The 19,219-nt window shown below is 60.4% G+C and overlaps 1 protein-coding gene across 1 annotated transcript in view; it reads left to right on the top strand.

The window, feature by feature from the left end:
• Positions 1 to 11,526: 11,526 nt before the first annotated feature.
• Positions 11,527 to 19,219, top strand: part of LOC140117114 (uncharacterized) — a 29,106-nt gene continuing 21,413 nt past the window's right edge. The window contains exon 1 of the mRNA XM_072133549.1: positions 11,527 to 11,609. Within this exon, the coding sequence (XP_071989650.1) occupies positions 11,573 to 11,609 (37 nt within the window). The 5' untranslated portion in view covers positions 11,527 to 11,572. The remainder of the gene's footprint in view (positions 11,610 to 19,219) is intronic.

The raw sequence follows: 19,219 nt of genomic DNA, 5'->3' as shown, positions 1-19,219 counted from the left end.
TGATTAGGGACATGTGTGAGTATGAAATAAATGCCCTTTATAGGGCGCAGTGAAGAATGTCGTATTTTGACGGCTCCATCAAAAGCTGGAAGGGGCCATCGCAGTCTAGCACCTACCACATGAATGCGATGCTTCTACGCCAAGCACTTACCACCTCCTGCATCGTGATCCATCCTTCTAGTAGCTTCGTTTTGGAGAAAATCTTTCTGCCGGCGCCCAAAACCCAAGAGACAAAAACCATCCCACAGGGTGACAACATGGGACTTATGACGGATCAGAAGACAGAAGCCTGCGGCTCCCGGCTCCACCTGTGTGACCAGGCAGCGGCCGTCCTATCACAAAGGATATATCTTCTGGCTGCACTAAAAGCCTAAGGCCAGAAGAATCCTCAAAAGCCGCCGATCATGTTCATGCTTGATGGCCACAACATCGTCCAGGAGGACTGCAGGATTCCAAGCAATGTCCTTCAAGGATTCCTACCAGAAAGCATCATGTTCCTTTCCTGCTCAGCCTTCATTCAGCGATTTCTACAGTCTTCAGAACAATTCTTTTAAACAATACATTTTCAAAGAACTTTTATAAGGGGGCAAATTGTCCACATGGATCATGGACTCCATGAGATGCTCTCTGGTCATGAAGCTCCAGAGCAGCTGAGAGCCAACTCTACATCAGCTTCTATAGCTGAGCTCTGCCACGTCTATCAGTCCTACAGAGCAGCCACGTGGTCCTCTCCATCCTCGTCTATAAATCTCTGCAGGATGGACTTCTCTGCCTCCTGGGGCTTCAGCCTTACACAAGGCGGTGCTTCAGCAGGCAACTAAGATCCCTCCCCAAAAGATCCCTCCCCATAAGATCCCCCCATAAGATCCCCCCCATAAGATCCCCCCATAAGATCCCTCCCCATAAGATCCCCCCATAAGATCCTCCCACAGCCTCCCCAACGTCACGCTAGCTTCTTCGTACTCAGAGAGGTGGCCCAGAGCCCGGGAGGCATAGGTGGAAATAGACTCCCGGGTCCTCAGCATTCCCCAGCCCTCTTCACTGAGGTCAGCCTCACCTCTCTGAGCACTCAGCTTTCCCGATGTGCCCAGCTTTCCAGAGGTCTTGCGGGTCTTCCGAGCCTCGGCTGACTTGGGAGGAGTTGGAGCAGCGTTGCTGCGGCTCTGGTTGGATCAGGTTGGATCTCAGCCCCAGGTCCTCCATATTGCTGGCCGATAGCTGCTTACTCCTGTCCTCCTCCGGCCTAGTTTGGGAGACAGGAGTCTGGGACTTGCTGCCCTGGATCAGGCCTGGGAGAGGAGAGAGCAGGCCCCAGGTGGAGGTGGTTCCTGCTGGGGCAGCCTCCGGGCTCATTCACATTTTCACGTTTTTTGATGTGTTTTTGATGCATCCCGATGGCTTCAGCCTTGATCACATGCTGAGGTTACATTGGGGCAGATTTACTTCCCCGGTCCTGTCGCTATCCAGCGGCGCGTTCTCTGTGGAGGATTCGGGTCTTCCGGCGATTCACTAATGTAGTGCGCTCGATGTCCACCAGGTGTCGCTGCTGCCCTGAAGTCCGTCGGAGTTCACTGGAGTTCACCAAGCCGGGCCGGGTGCAGGTAAGTGCGTGTCAAGCGGCACTTTTTTTTTTTTAAATGCGGCGGTTTTTCCGAATCTGTCGGGTTTTCTACGCCCCCGATTTCCGTCGCGTGCATGCCGGCGCCGATGCGCCACAATCCGATCGCAAGAGAGCTGCACTTGTGAGCTGCACTCACTATTCTGCTTAATATAAGAATCTTGTAGATTGACGTCTCTTCACAGTTCTGCAGATTTGTGTTGTGTACAAGCAGCGCATCGCTCTGTGCAGACACTGAACAGGTGCAGCACCCCGGCCAATGCATAGGCGGCTGGTAGGTGCGGATAGCGCCCTCTCCAGGTCAGGAGCTGTCAGAGGGAGTCATGAACCCTGCAGTACCTCTCTAGCACTGGCAGATTCTGTAAGAGCAGCTGTAGCCTCTGCCTGTTATCCAATCAGTTGTATTGTAACCTGGAGTGTGATTGGAGAGGAGCTATCACCTGACCAGGGGGGTATAAATACACTGTGCAGGGGGAGCCTCTTACCACAAGGTCTCTCAGCACATGGTCAGAGTGACCAGAGGGACAGTGCTCAGTACAGGACACCTTTACTGCTACCACAGAGCCCAATCCCAGGACCAGAGGCAGGAGACTCAGAGCTGCAGCTTCCACAGCATGGACACAGATCCATCTCCATTATCCCTGCTGCATCTACTTCCAGGCAGGTGTCCTATTCCTGCGGACCCCTCTCCACGACCACTCCAGCACCAGAATCTGCTGTGAACTGTTTTGGCCCGTTGCCTGCTACCTGTTGTTCAATAAAGAACCGTGAGTTATTTTGCACAACGTTGCCTCCGTCTGATCCCTGGATACGGCTGTTACCACCATTGGCTCCCCATCCATTACCCAGGGACCTACCTTAGACTCTCAGGGGTTGCCCCAGGGAGAACCAGTACATCAGCCTCTCCCCCCTGTACACACCACCTGCTGGAGACCTGCCAGGCTGAAGGACAGCCCTCCGGCCCCCATACCAAGTACCATGACCCTGCTATGTAGGCTCCGGTGGGGGGGGGTGTATGTGCCGTGTAGGCTCCGGTGGGGGGGGGGGTACGTGCGGTGTAGGCTCCGGTGGGGGGGGGGGGTTGTACAGGCTGTGGAGGCTCCGGTGGGGGGTGTTGTACATGCTGTGTAGGCTCCGGTAAAGGGTGGTGTACATGCTGTGTAGGCTCCGGTGGGGGGTGGTGTACGTGCTGTGTAGGCTCTGGTGGGGGTGGGGGTTGTACAGGCCGTGTAGGCTCCGGTGGGGGGTGATGTACTTGCTGTGTAGGCTCCGGTGGGGGGTGTTGTACGTGCTGTGTAGGCTCCGGTAAAGGGTGGTGTACATGCTGTGTAGGCTCCGGTGGGGGGTGGTGTACGTGCTGTGTAGGCTCCGGTGGGGGGTGGTGTACGTGCTGTGTAGGCTCCGGTGGGGGGGGGGTGTACGTGCCGTGTAGGCTCCGGTAGGGGGTGGTGTACGTGCTGTGTAGGCTCCGGTGGGGGGTGGTGTACGTGCTGTGTAGGCTCCGGTGGGGGGGGGGGGTGTACGTGCCGTGTAGGCTCCGGTAGGGGGTGGTGTACGTGCTGTGTAGGCTCCGGTGTGGGGGGGTGTACGTGCTGTGTAGGCTCCGGTGTGGGGGGGTGTTCGTGCTGTGTAGGCTCCGGTGGGGGGTGGTGTACGTGCTGTGTAAGCTCTGGTGGGGGGTAGTGTACGTGCTGTGTAGGCTCCGGTGGGGGGTAGTGTACGTGCTGTGTAGGCTCCGGTGGGGGGTGTTGAACGTGCCGTGTAGGCTCCGGTGGGGGGTGGTGTACGTGCTGTGTAGGCTCTAGTGGGGGGTGGTGTACGTGCCGTGTAGGCTCCGGTGAGGGGTGGTGTACGTGTTGTGTAGGCTCCGGTGGGGGGTGGTGTACGTGCTGTGTAGGCTCCGGTGGGGGGGGGGTGTACGTGCCGTGTAGGCTCCGGTAGGGGGTGGTGTACGTGCTGTGTAGGCTCCGGTGGGGGGTGGTGTACGTGCTGTGTAGGCTCCGGTGGGGGGGGGGGGTGTACGTGCCGTGTAGGCTCCGGTAGGGGGTGGTGTACGTGCTGTGTAGGCTCCGGTGGGGGGTGGTGTACGTGCTGTGTAGGCTCCGGTGGGGGGGGGGGGTGTACGTGCCGTGTAGGCTCCGGTAGGGGGTGGTGTACGTGCTGTGTAGGCTCCGGTGTGGGGGGGTGTACGTGCTGTGTAGGCTCCGGTGTGGGGGGGTGTTCGTGCTGTGTAGGCTCCGGTGGGGGGTGGTGTACGTGCTGTGTAAGCTCTGGTGGGGGGTAGTGTACGTGCTGTGTAGGCTCCGGTGGGGGGTAGTGTACGTGCTGTGTAGGCTCCGGTGGGGGGTGTTGAACGTGCCGTGTAGGCTCCGGTGGGGGGTGGTGTACGTGCTGTGTAGGCTCTAGTGGGGGGTGGTGTACGTGCCGTGTAGGCTCCGGTGAGGGGTGGTGTACGTGTTGTGTAGGCTCTGGTGGGGGGTAGTGTACGTGCTGTGTAGGCTCCGGTGGGGGGTGGTGTACGTGCTGTGTAGGCTCCGGTGGGGGGTGTTGAACGTGCCGTGTAGGCTCCGGTTGGGGGTGGTGTACGTGCTGTGGAGGATCCGGTGGGGGGTGGTGTACGTGCTGTGTAGGCTCAGGTGGGGGGTAGTGTACGTGCTGTGTAGGCTCCGGTGGGGGGCGGTGTATGTGCTGTGTAGGCTCCGGTGGGGGGGGGGGGTGCACGTGCTGTGTAGGCTCCGGTGGGGGGTGGTGTACGTGCTGTGGAGGCTCCGGTGGGGGGTGTTGAACGTGCCGTGTAGGCTCCGGTGGGGGGTGGTGTACGCGCTGTGTAGGCTCTAGTGGGGGGTGTTGAATGTGCCGTGTAGGCTCCGGTGGGGGTTGGTGTACATGCTGTGTAGGCTCCGGTGGGGGGTGGTGTACGTGCCGTGTAGGCTCCGGTGGGGGGTAGTGTACGTGCTGTGTAGGCTCCGGTGGGGGGTGGTGTACGTGCCGTGTAGGCTCCGGTGGGGGGTAGTGTACGTGCTGTGTAGGCTCCAGTGGGGGGTGGTGTACGTGCTGTGTAGGCTCCGGTGGGGGTGGTGTACGTGCTGTGTAGGCTCCGGTGGGGGTGGTGTACGTGCTGTGTAGGCTCCGGTGGGGGGTGGTGTACGTGCCGTGTAGGCTCCGGTGGGGGGTAGTGTACGTGCTGTGTAGGCTCCGGTGGGGGGGGGGTGTACGTGCTGTGTAGGCTCCGGTGGGGGGTGTTGAACGTGCCGTGTAGGCTCCGGTTGGGGGTGGTGTACGTGCTGTGTAGGCTCCGGTGGGGGGTGGTGTACGTGCTGTGTAGGCTCCGGTGGGGGGTGGTGTACGTGCTGTGTAGGCTCCGGTGGGGGGCGGTGTATGTGCTGTGTAGGCTCCGGTGGGGGGGGGGGGGGGTGCACGTGCTGTGTAGGCTCCGGTGGGGGGTGGTGTACGTGCCGTGTAGGCTCCGGTGGGGGGGGAGGGTGTACGTGCCGTGTAGGCTCCGGTGGGGGTGGTGTACGTGCTGTGTAGGCTCCGGTGGGGGGTGGTGTACGTGCTGTGTAGGCTCCGGTGGGGGGTAGTGTACGTGCTGTGTAGGCTCCGGTGGGGGGGGGTGTACGTGCTGTGTAGGTTCCGGTGGGGGGTAGTGTACGTGTTGTGTAGGCTCCGGTGGGGGGGGGGGTGTACGTGCTGTGTAGGCTCCGGTGGGGGGTGGTGTACGTGCTGTGGAGGCTCCGGTGGGGGGGCGGTGTACGTGCCGTGTAGGCTCCGGTGGGGGTGGTGTACGTGCTGTGTAGGCTCCGGTGGGGGGGGGGGGTGTACGTGCCGTGTAGGCTCCGGTGAGGGGTGGTGTACGTGCTGTGTAGGCTCCGGTGGGGGGGCGGTGTACGTGCTGTGTAGGCTCCGGTGGGGGGTGGTGTACGTGCCGTGTAGGCTCCGGTGGGGGGTGGTGTACGTGCTGTGTAGGCTCCGGTGGGGGGTGTTGAACGTGCCGTGTAGGCTCCGGTGGGGGGTGGTGTACGTGCCGTGTAGGCTCCGGTGGGGGGGGGTGTACGTGCTGTGTAGGCTCCGGTGGGGGGTGGTGTACGTGCCGTGTAGGCTCCGGTGGGGGGTGGTGTACGTGCTGTGTAGGCTCCGGTGGGGGGTGGTGTACGTGCTGTGTAGGCTCCGGTGGGGGGGTGTACGTGCCGTGTAGGCTCCGGTGGGGGGTAGTGTACGTGCCGTGTAGGCTCCGGTGGGGGGTAGTGTACGTGCTGTGTAGGCTCCGGTGGGGGGTGTTGAACGTGCCGTGTAGGCTCCGGTGGGGGGGTGATGTACGTGCTGTGTAGGCTCGGGTGGGGGGGGTGTACGTGCCGTGTAGGCTCCGGTGGGGGGCGGTGTACGTGCTGTGTAGGCTCCGGTGGGGGTGGTGTAAGTGCTGTGTAGGCTCCGGTGGGGGGTGGTGTACGTGCCGTGTAGGCTCCAGTGGGGGGTGGTGTACGTGCTGTGTAGGCTCGGGTGGGGGGGGTGTACGTGCCGTGTAGGCTCCGGTGGGGGGCGGTGTACGTGCTGTGTAGGCTCCGGTGGGGGTGGTGTAAGTGCTGTGTAGGCTCCGGTGGGGGGTGGTGTACGCGCTGTGTAGGCTCCGGTGGGGGGTGGTGTACGTGCCGTGTAGGCTCTGGTGGTGGTGGGGGGGGTGTACGTGCTGTGTAGGCTCCGGTGGGGGGTGTACGTGCTGTGGAGGCTCCGGTGGGGGGGTGGTGTATGTGCTGTGTAGGCTCCGGTGGGGGGGGGGGGTGTACGTGCTGTGGAGGCTCCGGTGGGGGGTGGTGTACGTGCTGTGGAGGCTCCGGTGGGGGGTGCTGTACGTGCTGTGTAGGCTCCGGTGGGGGGTGGTGTAAGCGCCGTGTAGGCTCCGGTGAGGGGTGTTGTACGTGCTGTGTAGGCTCCGGTGGGGGGTGGTGTACGTGCTGTGTAGGCTCTGGTGGTGGTGGGGGGTGTATTTGCTGTGTAGGCTCCGGTGGGGGGGGGGTGTACGTGCCGTGTAGGCTCTGGTGGTGGTGGGGGGCGGTGTACGTGCCGTGTAGGCTCCGGTGGGGGTGGTGTACGTGCTGTGTAGGCTCGTGTGGGGGGGGGGGTGTACGTGCCGTGTAGGCTCCGGTGAGGGTTGGTGTACGTGCTGTGTAGGCTCCGGTGGGGGGGCGGTGTACGTGCTGTGTAGGCTCCGGTGGGGGGTAGTGTACGTGCTGTGTAGGCTCCGGTGGGGGGTGTTGAACGTGCCGTGTAGGCTCCGGTGGGGGGTGGTGTACGTGCCGTGTAGGCTCCGATGGGGGGTGGTGTACGTGCTGTGTAGGCTCCGGTGGGGGGTAGTGTACGTGCCGTGTAGGCTCCGGTGGGGGGTAGTGTACGTGCTGTGTAGGCTCCGGTGGGGGGTAGTGTACGTGCTGTGTAGGCTCTGGTGGGGGGTGTTGAACGTGCCGTGTAGGCTCCGGTGGGGGGGTGATGTACGTGCTGTGTAGGCTCGGGTGGGGGGGGTGTACGTGCCGTGTAGGCTCCGGTGGGGGGCGGTGTACGTGCTGTGTAGGCTCCGGTGGGGGTGGTGTACGTGCTGTGTAGGCTCCGGTGGGGGGTGGTGTACGTGCCGTGTAGGCTCCAGTGGGGGGTGGTGTACGCGCTGTGTAGGCTCCGGTGGGGGGTGGTGTACGTGCCGTGTAGGCTCTGGTGGTGATGGGGGGGGGTGTACGTGCTGTGTAGGCTCCGGTGGGGGGTGTACGTGCCGTGTAGGCTCCGGTGGGGGGTGTACGTGCTGTGGAGGCTCCGGTGGGGGGGTGGTGTATGTGCTGTGTAGGCTCCGGTGGGGGGGGGTGTACGTGCTGTGGAGGCTCCGGTGGGGGGTGGTGTACGTGCTGTGGAGGCTCCGGTGGGGGGTGGTGTACGTGCTGTGTAGGCTCCGGTGGGGGGTGGTGTAAGCGCCGTGTAGGCTCCGGTGAGGGGTGTTGTACGTGCTGTGTAGGCTCCGGTGGGGGGTGGTGTACGTGCTGTGTAGGCTCTGGTGGTGGTGGGGGGTGTATTTGCTGTGTAGGCTCCGGTGGGGGGGGGGGTGTACGTGCCGTGTAGGCTCTGGTGGTGGTGGTGGGGGGTGTACGTGCCGTGTAGGCTCCGGTGGGGGGTGGTGTACGTGCTGTGTAGGCTCCGGTGGGGGGTGGTGTAGGTGCTGTGGAGGCTCCGGTGGGGGGGGGGGGTGTACGTGTTGTGTAGGCTCCGGTGGGGGGTGGTGTACGTGCTGTGTAGGCTCCGGTGGGGGGTGGTGTACGTGCTGTGTAGGCTCTGGTGGGGGGTAGTGTACGTGCTGTGGAGGCTCCGGTGGGGGGGGGGTGTACGTGTTGTGTAGGCTCCGGTGGGGGGTGGTGTACGTGCCGTGTAGGCTCCGGTGGGGGGTGGTGTACGTGCCGTTTGGCTCCGGTGGGGGGTGGTGTACGTGCTGTGGAGGCTCCGGTGGGGGGTGGTGTACGTGCTGTGGAGGCTCCGGTGGGGGGGGGTGTACGTGTTGTGTAGACTCTGGTGGGGGGTGGTGTACGTGCCGTGTAGGCTCCGGTGGGGGGTGGTGTACGTGCCGTGTAGGCTCCGGTGGGGGGTGGTGTACGTGCTGTGGAGGCTCCGGTGGGGGGTGGTGTACGTGCCGTGTAGGCTCCGGTGGGGGGTGGTGTACGTGCTGTGGAGGCTCCGGTGGGGGTGGTGTACGTGCCGTGTAGGCTCCGGTGGGGGGTGGTGTACGTGCCGTGTAGGCTCCGGTGGGGGGTGGTGTACGTGCTGTGTAGGCTCCGGTGGGGGGTGGTGTACGTGCCGTGTAGGCTCCGGTGGGGGGTGGTGTACGTGCCGTGTAGGCTCCGGTGGGGGGTGGTGTACGTGCTGTGGAGGCTCCGGTGGGGGGTGGTGTACGTGCTGTGGAGGCTCCGGTGGGGGGTGGTGTACGTGCTGTGGAGGCTCCGGTGGGGGGGGTGTACGTGCCGTGTAGGCTCCGGTGGGGGGGGGGTGTACGTGCTGTGTAGGCTCCGGTGGGGGGGGGGGTGTACGTGCTGTGTAGGCTCCGGTGGGGGGTGGTGTACGTGCCGTGTAGGCTCCGGTGGGGGGTGGTGTACGTGCTGTGTAGGCTCTGGTGGGGGGTGGTGTACGTGCTGTTTAGGCTCCGGTGGGGGGTGGTGTACGTGCTGTGTAGGCTCTGGTGGGGGGTGGTGTACGTGCCGTGTAGGCTCCGGTGGGGGGTGGGGGGTGTACGTGCTGTGTAGGCTCCGGTGGGGGGTTGTGTACGTGCTGTGTAGGCTCCGTGGGGGGGGGGGTGTACGTGCCGTGTAGGCTCCGGTGGGGGGTGGTGTACGTGCCGTGTAGGCTCCGGTAGGGGGTGGTGTACGTGCCGTGTAGGCTCCGGTAGGGGGTGGTGTACGTGCTGTGTAGGCTCCGGTGGGGGGTGGTGTACGTGCTGTGGAGGCTCCGGTGGGGGGTGGTGTACGTGTCGTGTAGGCTCCGGTGGGGGGGGGTGTATGTGCTGTGTAGGCTCCGGTGGGGGGCGGTGTACGTGCCGTGTAGGCTCCGGTGGGGGGGTGGTGTACGTGCCGTGTAGGCTCCGGTGGGGGGTGGTGTACGTGCCGTGGAGGCTCCGGTGGGGGGTGGTGTATGTGCTGTGTAGGCTCCGGTGGGGGGTGGTGTACGTGCTGTGTAGGCTCCGTTGGGGGGTGGTGTACGTGCTGTTTAGGCTCCGGTGGGGGGTAGTGTACGTGCTGTGGAGGCTCCGGTGGGGGGTAGTGTACGTGCCGTGTAGGCTCCGGTGGGGGGGGGGGTGTACGTGCCGTGTAGGCTCCGGTGGGGGATGGTGTACGTGCTGTGTAGGCTCCGGTGGGGGGTGGTGTACGTGCTGTGTAGGCTCCGGTGGGGGGTGGTGTACGTGCTGTTTAGGCTCCGGTGGGGGGTGGTGTACGTGCTGTGTAGGCTCTGGTGGGGGGTGGTGTACGTGCCGTGTAGGCTCCGGTGGGGGGTGGGGGGTGTACGTGCTGTGTAGGCTCCGGTGGGGGGTGGTGTACGTGCTGTGTAGGCTCCGTGGGGGGGGGTGTACGTGCCGTGTAGGCTCCGGTGGGGGGTGGTGTACGTGCCGTGTAGGCTCCGGTAGGGGGTGGTGTACGTGCTGTGTAGGCTCCGGTGGGGGGTGGTGTACGTGCTGTGGAGGCTCCGGTGGGGGGTGGTGTACGTGTCGTGTAGGCTCCGGTGTGTGTATGGGGGGGTGTACGTGCCGTCTAGGCTCCGGTGGGGGTGGTGTACGTGCTGTGTAGGCTCCGGTGGGGGGTAGTGTACGTTCTGTGTAGGCTCCGGTGGGGGGGGGTGTATGTGCTGTGTAGGCTCCGGTGGGGGGCGGTGTACGTGCCGTGTAGGCTCCGGTGGGGGTGGTGGTGTACGTGCTGTGTAGGCTCCGGTGGGGGGTGGTGTACGTGCTGTGGAGGCTCCGGTGGGGGGTGGTGTATGTGCTGTGTAGGCTCCGGTGGGGGGTGGTGTACGTGCTGTGTAGGCTCCGTTGGGGGGTGGTGTACGTGCTGTTTAGGCTCCGGTGGGGGGTAGTGTACGTGCTGTGGAGGCTCCGGTGGGGGATGGTGTATGTGCTGTGTAGGCTCCGGTGGGGGGTGGTGTACGTGCTGTGTAGGCTCCGTTGGGGGGTGGTGTACCTGCTGTTTAGGCTCTGGTGGGGGATAGTGTACGTGCTGTGTAGGCTCCGGTGGGGGTGGTGTACGTGCCGTGTAGGCTCCGGTGGGGGGGGTGTACGTGCCGTGTAGGCTCCGGTGGGGGGTGGTGTACGTGCTGTGTAGGCTCCGGTGGGGGGTGGTGTACGTGCTGTGTAGGCTCCGGTGGGGGGTGGTGTACGTGCTGTGGAGGCTCCGGTGGGGGGTGGTGTACGTGCCGTGTAGGCTCCGGTGGGGGGTGGTGTACGTGCCGTGCAGGCTCCGGTGGGGGGTGGTGTACGTGCCGTGTAGGCTCCGGTGGGGGGTGGTGTACGTGCTGTGTAGGCTCCGGTGGGGGTGGTGTACGTGCTGTGTAGGCTCCGGTGGGGGGTCGTGTATGTGCTGTGTAGGCTCCGGTGGGGGGTGGTGTACGTGCTGTGTAGGCTCCGGTGGGGGGTGGTGTACGTGCTGTGTAGGCTCTGGTGGGGGGTGGTGTACGTGCTGTGGAGGCTCCGGTGGGGGGTGGTGTACGTGCTGTGTAGGCTCCGGTGGGGAGTGGTGTACGTGCTGTGTAGGCTCCGGTGGGGGGTGGTGTACGTGCTGTGGAGGCTCCGGTGGGGGGTCGTGTATGTGCTGTGTAGGCTCCGGTGGGGGGTGGTGTACGTGCTGTGTAGGCTCTGGTGGGGGTGGTGTACGTGCTGTGTAGGCTCCGGTGGGGGGTGGTGTACGTGCTGTGGAGGCTCCGGTGGGGGGGGTGTACGTGCCGTGTAGGCTCCGGTGGGGGGTGGTGTACGTGCCGTGTAGGCTCCGGTGGGGGGTGGTGTACGTGCCGTGTAGGCTCCGGTGGGGGGTGTGGCACAAGCAGGGAATGCTGGGAGATTTCATCTGGTTGGACACATGCCGCTCTATCACTAGTAATTACATACAGGGTAATTTGCATATAATTTACAATTTTTTTGGCGGGGGGTGAACCGAATCTGCGGGAAAATAGATGTAGGGGAAGTATGGCGGCTCCATTGTCCATTATTAGGAGGGATGGGGGGGGTCATGTTTGCGCCCGGGGGGGGGATTGGTACTTTTTGCATTAGATGCGATGAGATATTTTTGGTTTCCGTTTTGCACACGTTTGATCTGTGGTCGCCTGGTTACGGGGCGTCACTGACCTCCTCACAACGTCCCATGACGCAGGTTGTGGTCTGTTCTGTGGGCGGAGTCCAGACTATAATCACCTCATAAAGAAGCGGAAGAGATCAATCAAGATCGAGCGACCACCATGATACTGCGCACCGTGCTCTGCTACCTGGTCATAGGTAGGTGGGAGCCTTGATTCGGGGGGGGGGGGGGGTGCTTCTGTATGTAGGTGGGTGCTGCTGTATGTAGGGGGGGGGTGCTGCTGTATGTAGGGGGGGTGCTGCTGTATGTAGGGGGGGTGCTGCTGGATGTAGGGAGGGTTGTTGTATATAGGGGGGGTGCTGCTGGATGTAGGGGGGTGCTGCTGTATGTAGGGAGGGGTGCTGCTGGATGTAGGGGGGGTGCTGCTGTATGTAGGGAGGGGGTGCTGCTGGATGTAGGGGGGTTGCTGCTGTATGTAGGGAGGGTTGTTGTATGTAGGGGGGGTGCTGCTGGATGTAGGGGGGGGGGTGTGGCTGTATGTAGGGAGGGGGTGCTGCTGTATGTAGGGGGGGTGCTGCTGTATGTAGGGGGGGTGCTGCTGTATGTAGGGGGGGGTGCCGCTGGATGTAGGGGGGGTGCTGCTGGATGTAGGGGGGGTGCTGCTGTATGTAGGGGGGGTGCTGCTGTATGTAGGGGTGGGGGTGCTGCTGTATGTAGGGGTGGGGGTGCTGCTGTATGTATGTAGGGGGGGTGCTGCTGTATGTAGATGGGTGCTGCTGTTTGTAGGGGGGGGTGCTGCTGGATGTAGGGGGGTGCTGCTGTATGTAGGGGGGTGCTGCTGTATGTAGGGGGGGTGCGGCTGGATGTAGGGGGGTGCTGCTGTATGTAGGGGGGGTGCTGCTGTATGTAGGGGTGGGGGTGCTGCTGGATGTAGGGGAAGTGCTGCTGTATGTAGGGGGGGTGCTGCTGTATGTAGGGGTGGGGGTGCTGCTGTATGTAGGGGTGGGGGTGCTGCTGTATGTAGGGGTGGGGGTGCTGCTGTATGTATGTAGGGGGGTGCTGCTGTATGTATGTAGGGGGTGCTGCTGTATGTAGGGGGGGTGCTGCTGTTTGTAGGGGGGGGTGCTGCTGGATGTAGGGGTGGGGGTGCTGCTGTATGTATGTATGTACGTAGGGGGGTGCTGCTGTATGTATGTAGGGGGTGCTGCTGTATGTAGGGGGGGTGCTGCTGTATGTAGGGGGGGTGCTGCTGGATGTAGGGGGGGTGCTGCTGGATGTAGGGGGGGGTGCTGCTGTATGTAGGGGGGTGCTGCTGGATGTAGGGGGGGGTGCTGCTGTATGTAGGTAAGGGGGTGCTGCTGTATGTAGGGGGGGTGCTGCTGTATGTAGGGGGGGGGTGCCGCTGGATGTAGGGGGGGTGCTGCTGGATGTAGGGGGGGTGCTGCTGTATGTAGGGGGGGTGCTGCTGTATGTAGGGGTGGGGGTGCTGCTGTATGTAGGGGTGGGGGTGCTGCTGTATGTATGTAGGGGGGGTGCTGCTGTATGTAGATGGGTGCTGCTGTTTGTAGGGGGGGGTGCTGCTGGATGTAGGGGGGTGCTGCTGTATGTAGGGGGGTGCTGCTGTATGTAGGGGGGGTGCGGCTGGATGTAGGGGGGTGCTGCTGTATGTAGGGGGGGTGCTGCTGTATGTAGGGGTGGGGGTGCTGCTGGATGTAGGGGAAGTGCTGCTGTATGTAGGGGGGGTGCTGCTGTATGTAGGGGTGGGGGTGCTGCTGTATGTAGGGGTGGGGGTGCTGCTGTATGTAGGGGTGGGGGTGCTGCTGTATGTATGTAGGGGGGTGCTGCTGTATGTATGTAGGGGGTGCTGCTGTATGTAGGGGGGGTGCTGCTGTTTGTAGGGGGGGGTGCTGCTGGATGTAGGGGTGGGGGTGCTGCTGTATGTATGTATGTACGTAGGGGGGTGCTGCTGTATGTATGTAGGGGGTGCTGCTGTATGTAGGGGGGGGTGCTGCTGTATGTAGGGGGGGTGCTGCTGGATGTAGGGGGGGTGCTGCTGGATGTAGGGGGGGGTGCTGCTGTATGTAGGGGGGTGCTGCTGGATGTAGGGGGGGTGCTGCTGTATGTAGGGTTGGGGGTACTGCTGTATGTAGGGTTGGGGGTGCTGCTGTATGTAGGGGGGGTGCTGCTGTATCTAGGGGGGGTGCTGCTGTATGTAGGGGGGTGCTGTTGTATGTAGGCGGGGTGCTGCTGTATGTAGGGGTGGGGGTGCTGCTTTATGTAGGGGTGGGGGTGCTGCTGTATGTATGTAGGGGGGTGCTGCTGTATGTATGTAGGGGTGCTGCTGTATGTAGGGGGGGTGCTGCTGTATGTAGGGGGGGTGCTGCTGGATGTAGGGGGGGTGCTGCTGGATGTAGGGGGGGGTGCTGCTGTATGTAGGGGGGTGCTGCTGTATGTAGGGGGGGTGCTGCTGTATGTAGGGGGGGGTGCCGCTGGATGTAGGGGGGGTGCTGCTGGATGTAGGGGGGGGGTGCTGCTGTATGTAGGGGGTGCTGCTGTATGTAGGGGGGGTGCTGCTGTATGTAGGGGGGGGGGTGCCGCTGGATGTAGGGGGGGTGCTGCTGGATGTAGGGGGGGGTGCTATATGTTGGGGTGGGGGTGCTGCTGTATGTATGTAGGGGGGTGCTGCTGTATGTATGTAGGGGTTGCTGCTGTATGTAGGGGGGGTGCTGCTGTATGTAGGGGGGGGGGGTGCCGCTGGATGTAGGGGGGGTGCTGCTGGATGTAGGGGGGGTGCTGCTGTATGTAGGGGGTTGCTGCTGTATGTAGGGGGTTGCTGCTGTATGTAGGGGGGGGGGTGCCGCTGGATGTAGGGGGGGTGCTGCTGGATGTAGGGGGGGTGCTGCTGTATGTAGGGGGTTGCTGCTGTATGTAGGGGGGGTGCTGCTGTATGTAGGGGGGGGTGCCGCTGGATGTAGGGGGGGTGCTGCTGGATGTAGGGGGGGGGTGCTGCTGTATGTAGGGGGGTGCTGCTGTATGTAGGGGGGGTGCTGCTGTATGTAGGGGGGGGGTGCCGCTGGATGTAGGGGGGGGTGCTGTATGTAGGGGGGATGCTGTATGTCTGTAGGGGGGTGCTGTATGTAGGGGGGGTGCTGTATGTAGAGGTGCTGTATGTAGGGGGGGTGCTGTATGTAGGGGGGATGCTGTATGTCTGTAGGGGGGTGCTGTATTTAGGGGGGTGCTGTATGTAGAGGTGCTGTATGTAGGGGGGGTGCTGTATGTAGGGGGGGTGCTGTATGTAGGGGGGTGCTGTATGTAGGGGGGGTGCTGTATGTAGGGGGGGTGCTGTATGTAGGGGGGGGTGCTGTATGTAGGGGGGGTGCTGTATGTAGGGGGTGTGCTGTATGTAGGGGGGGGTGCTGTATGTAGAGGGGTGCTGCTGTATGTAGGGGGGGTGCTACTGTATGTAGGGGGGGATGCCGCTGGATGTAGGGGGGGTGCTGCTGGATGTAGGTGGGGTGCTGCTGGATGTAGCGGGAGTGCTGTATGTAGGGGGGATGCTGTATGTATGTAGGGGGGTTATGTCTGTAGGGGGGTGCTGTATGTAGGGGGGGTGCTGTATGTAGAGGGGTGCTGCTGTATGTAGGGGGGTGCTACTGTATGTAGGGTTGGGGGTACTGCTGTATGTAGGGGTGGGGGTGCTGCTGTATGTATGTAGGGGGGTGCTGCTGTATGTAGGGGTGGGGGTGCTGCTGTATGTATGTAGGGGGGTGCTGCTGTATGTAGGGGTGGGGGTGCTGCTGTATGTATGTAGGGGGGTGCTGCTGTATGTATGTAGGGGGTGCTGCTGTATGTAGGGGGGGTGCTGCTGTATGTAGGGGGGGTGCTGCTGTATGTAGAGGGGTGCTACTGTATGTAGAGGGGTGCTGCTGTATGTAGGGGGGGTGCTGCTGTATGTAGAGGGGTGCTGCTGTATGTAGGGGTGTTAGGGATTTTTATGCAGGGCCCCAACAGCCCTCTTGACTTTTGTAAGGTGAGTCCTAATTAACCCATGATTGAACATAAAGACCAAGATATACGCGTCCATCTCTTAGTCAGGATCTTCTCCCGTTTAATAATCAAAATGCATAATATATAACAGACAGAAGAGTCATCAAAGGGGCGTGAATAGTATACTGCAAAGCTATTGGTCATCAGCACATTCTGGGAGAAAAGTGAATTAATTGTGCTCAGTTCTCAGAGACCTTGTACACAGATATTGTTTATACTAATGCGGAGAAGGAGATGATAAGTGGCTCCAGAATCACAATATAATCAAGGACGGACTGGCTTCTCATTACATGTCACAGGTTACATAAAATGAAGTTTGAATCATGACATTAACTTGACAATGGTCAGGGAACATGGCCGCTGTATCTAAGATGGCGGACAGTAGTCAAGATGGCGTCCGAAACCAGTGCGACCTCCTTAACAATTCCCCCCTTTGAGCTTTGCTGGCCTGTAACTCCATCCTGAGCGACCTCCTCAAGCTCCAGGTACCCACAGGTAGGCTAAGCCCGTACCTGCTGGACTTGTTAACTCTTCACCAGATCCCCTGGAGGCTGGTCACTCAGGGGTTACAGGTCTGCACACTCACATCACATCACTGAGATCCCATAGTCCATAGGTTTATACACAGACAGCATCATCCTCCGCTCCGGGCACTTCTCCTGTCGTGGTGCTTACCGCCTGGACGGACATCTGGGACATGGTGGACTTGATGAGGGGGACCACACAGCACGCCATAAGTGACGAGAGCAAAATCACAATCCCCAATATCACCCCCACTTACAGGAAACCCTTCCAATCCCCCAACCACAAAGTGAAGGACAAAGTGTCCACCCCAGAGTTTCTCTTGAGGTCCCTGGACAGTCCTTCAATCTCTTCAAGTGCATGGGTAATCGATCCAACGGGGGCCTCAAGAGAAACTCTGGGGTGGACACTTTGTCCTTCACTTTGTGGGTGGGGGATTGGAAGGGTTTCCTGTAAGTGGGGGTGATATTGGGGATTGTGATTTTGTTCTTGTCACTTATTGCGTGCTGTGTGGTCCCCCTCATCAAGTCCACCATGTCCCAGATGTCCGTCCAGGCGGTAAGAACCAGGACAGGAGAAGTGCCCGGAGCGGAGGATGATGCTGTCTGTTTACAAACCTATGGACTATGGGAACTCAGTGATGTGATGTGAGTGTGCGGGCCTGTAACCCCTGAGTGACCAGCCTCCAGGGGATCTGGTGAAGAGGTAACAAGTCCAGCAGGTACGGGCTTAGCCTACCTGTGGGTACCTGGAGCTTGAGGAGGTCGCTCAGGATGGAGTTACAGGCCAGCAAAGCTCAAAGGGGGGAATGTTAAGGAGGTCGCACTGGTTTCGGACGCCATCTTGACTACTGTCCGCCATCTTACAAAGTGGTTCTTTGCCAAAAACTCTGAGCTTAGGTTACAGTGAACAACAGTGGCAAATACATAACACAGAGACAGTCTTACCCGGTCCGTCCAACCAGTGACACAGAAGTGACATATCAAGGTAGACAATAAAACTAACAGCCCTTATGTCCGATCATGTCAACTTGCACTTTTCCATCAGTCCTACTGAACTCAACAACCTTCTGTCTCTGTGCATCTTTCCCCTCCATGTGGGACACAATCTCCCTTCTTGCCTGCAATGCACTTGGCTCTATTCCAATTCACTACTCATATTTGGCGTCCTTTCCTGGGTGGGCTTAGGAGTAAACAACAACAGCACCGAGACAGCCTCCGTGAAGGGTCCCCGCCGGCTCGGTGAACAGAACTGACCAGAGAGCTCTCAGGGTAAGATATTAATTTTTCTTGTCTACCTTGATATGTCACTTCTGTGTCACTGGTTGGACGGACCGGGTAAGACTGTCTCTGTGTTATGTATTTGCCACTGTTGTTCACTGTAACCTAAGCTCAGAGTTTTTGGCAAAGAACCACTTTGTAAGGTGATGGACAGAGACTGGACAGAGACGGATGGTCAGACAGTCTGTGGTGTTATCTGGTTGGAGCTGTGGGACAGGGAAGAGTAACCCTTAGGGGTCCGCACTGCTAGAGTGGGAGATATTCTGTTGTGATTGTCATAGTGTCAATGATACAGTTTTGTCATTAAGGGTTGCCCACAGACTTTCTTCGGGAGTCTGAGCGGTCTCGTATGACTAAGAACTAGTCGAGTCTGAAGGAGAGCGACTTGGAGAGTCAGTCTGAGGGCAGTGACCTGAGAGTCAGTCCAGTCAGGCAGTGATCTAGTGTAGAGTCCCTTGTGGTCCTGCAGGGTCAGTCTGAGGGCAGTGACTTATTCTAGCGTCAGTCCAGTCAGGCAGTGATCTAGTGTAGAGTCCCTTGTGGACCTGCAGGGTCAGTCTGAGGACAGTGACCTGAGAGTCAGTCCAGTCAGGCAGTGATCTAGTGTAGAGTCCCTTGTGGACCTGCAGGGTCAGTCTGAGGACAGTGACCTGAGAGTCAGTCCAGTCAGGCAGTGATCTAGTGTAGAGTCCCTTGTGGACCTGCAGGGTCAGTCTGAGGACAGTGACCTGAGAGTCAGTCCAGTCAGGCAGTGATCTAGTGTAGAGTCCCTTGTGGACCTGCAGGGTCAGTCTGAGGACAGTGACCTGAGAGTCAGTCCAGTCAGGCAGTGATCTAGTGTAGAGTCCCTTGTGGACCTGCAGGGTCAGTCTGAGGACAGTGACCTGAGAGTCAGTCCAGTCAGGCAGTGATCTAGTGTAGAGTCCCTTGTGGACCTGCAGGGTCAGTCTGAGGACAGTGACCTGAGAGTCAGTCCAGTCAGGCAGTGATCTAGTGTAGAGTCCCTTGTGGACCTGCAGGGTCAGTCTGAGGACAGTGACCTGAGAGTCAGTCCAGTCAGGCAGTGATCTAGTGTAGAGTCCCTTGTGGACCTGCAGGGTCAGTCTGAGGACAGTGACCTGAGAGTCAGTCCAGTCAGGCAGTGATCTAGTGTAGAGTCCCTTGTGGACCTGCAGGGTCAGTCTGAGGGCAGTGACTTATTCTAGCGTCAGTCCAGTCAGGCAGTGATCTAGTGAAGAGTCCCTTGTGGACCTGCAGGGTCAGTCTGAGGGCAGTGACTTATTCTAGCGTCAGTCCAGTCAGGCAGTGATCTAGTGTAGAGTCCCTTGTGGACCTGCAGGGTCAGTCTGAGGGCAGTGACTTATTCTAGCGTCAGTCCAGTCAGGCAGTGATCTAGTGTAGAGTCCCTTGTGGTCCTGCAGGGTCAGTCTGAGGGCAGTGACCTGAGAGTCAGTCCAGTCAGGCAGTGATCTAGTGTAGAGTCCCTTGTGGACCTGCAGGGTCAGTCTGAGGGCAGTGACTTATTCTAGCGTCAGTCCAGTCAGGCAGTGATCTAGTGTAGAGTCCCTTGTGGACCTGCAGGGTCAGTCTGAGGGCAGTGACCTGAGAGTCAGTCCAGTCAGGCAGTGATCTAGTGTAGAGTCCCTTGTGGACCTGCAGGGTCAGTCTGAGGGCAGTGACCTGAGAGTCAGTCCAGTCAGGCAGTGATCTAGTGAAGAGTCCCTTGTGGACCTGCAGGGTCAGTCTGAGGACAGTGACTTAGTTTAGCGTCAGTCCAGTCAGGCAGTGATCTAGTGTAGAGTCCCTTGTGGACCTGCAGGGTCAGTCTGAGGACAGTGACTTAGTTTAGCGTCAGTCCAGTCAGGCAGTGATCTAGTGTAGAGTCCCTTGTGGTCCTGCAGGGTCAGTCTGAGGGCAGTGACTTAGTTTAGCGTCAGTCCAGTCAGGCAGTGATCTAG

This window comes from Engystomops pustulosus, chromosome 2 (genome assembly GCF_040894005.1).
Source record: "Engystomops pustulosus chromosome 2, aEngPut4.maternal, whole genome shotgun sequence".
In the NCBI taxonomy this organism is placed as follows: Eukaryota; Metazoa; Chordata; class Amphibia; order Anura; family Leptodactylidae; genus Engystomops; species Engystomops pustulosus.
The sequence above is the reverse complement of the archived record's forward strand: the minus strand, read 5'-3'. Positions and strand labels throughout refer to the sequence as shown.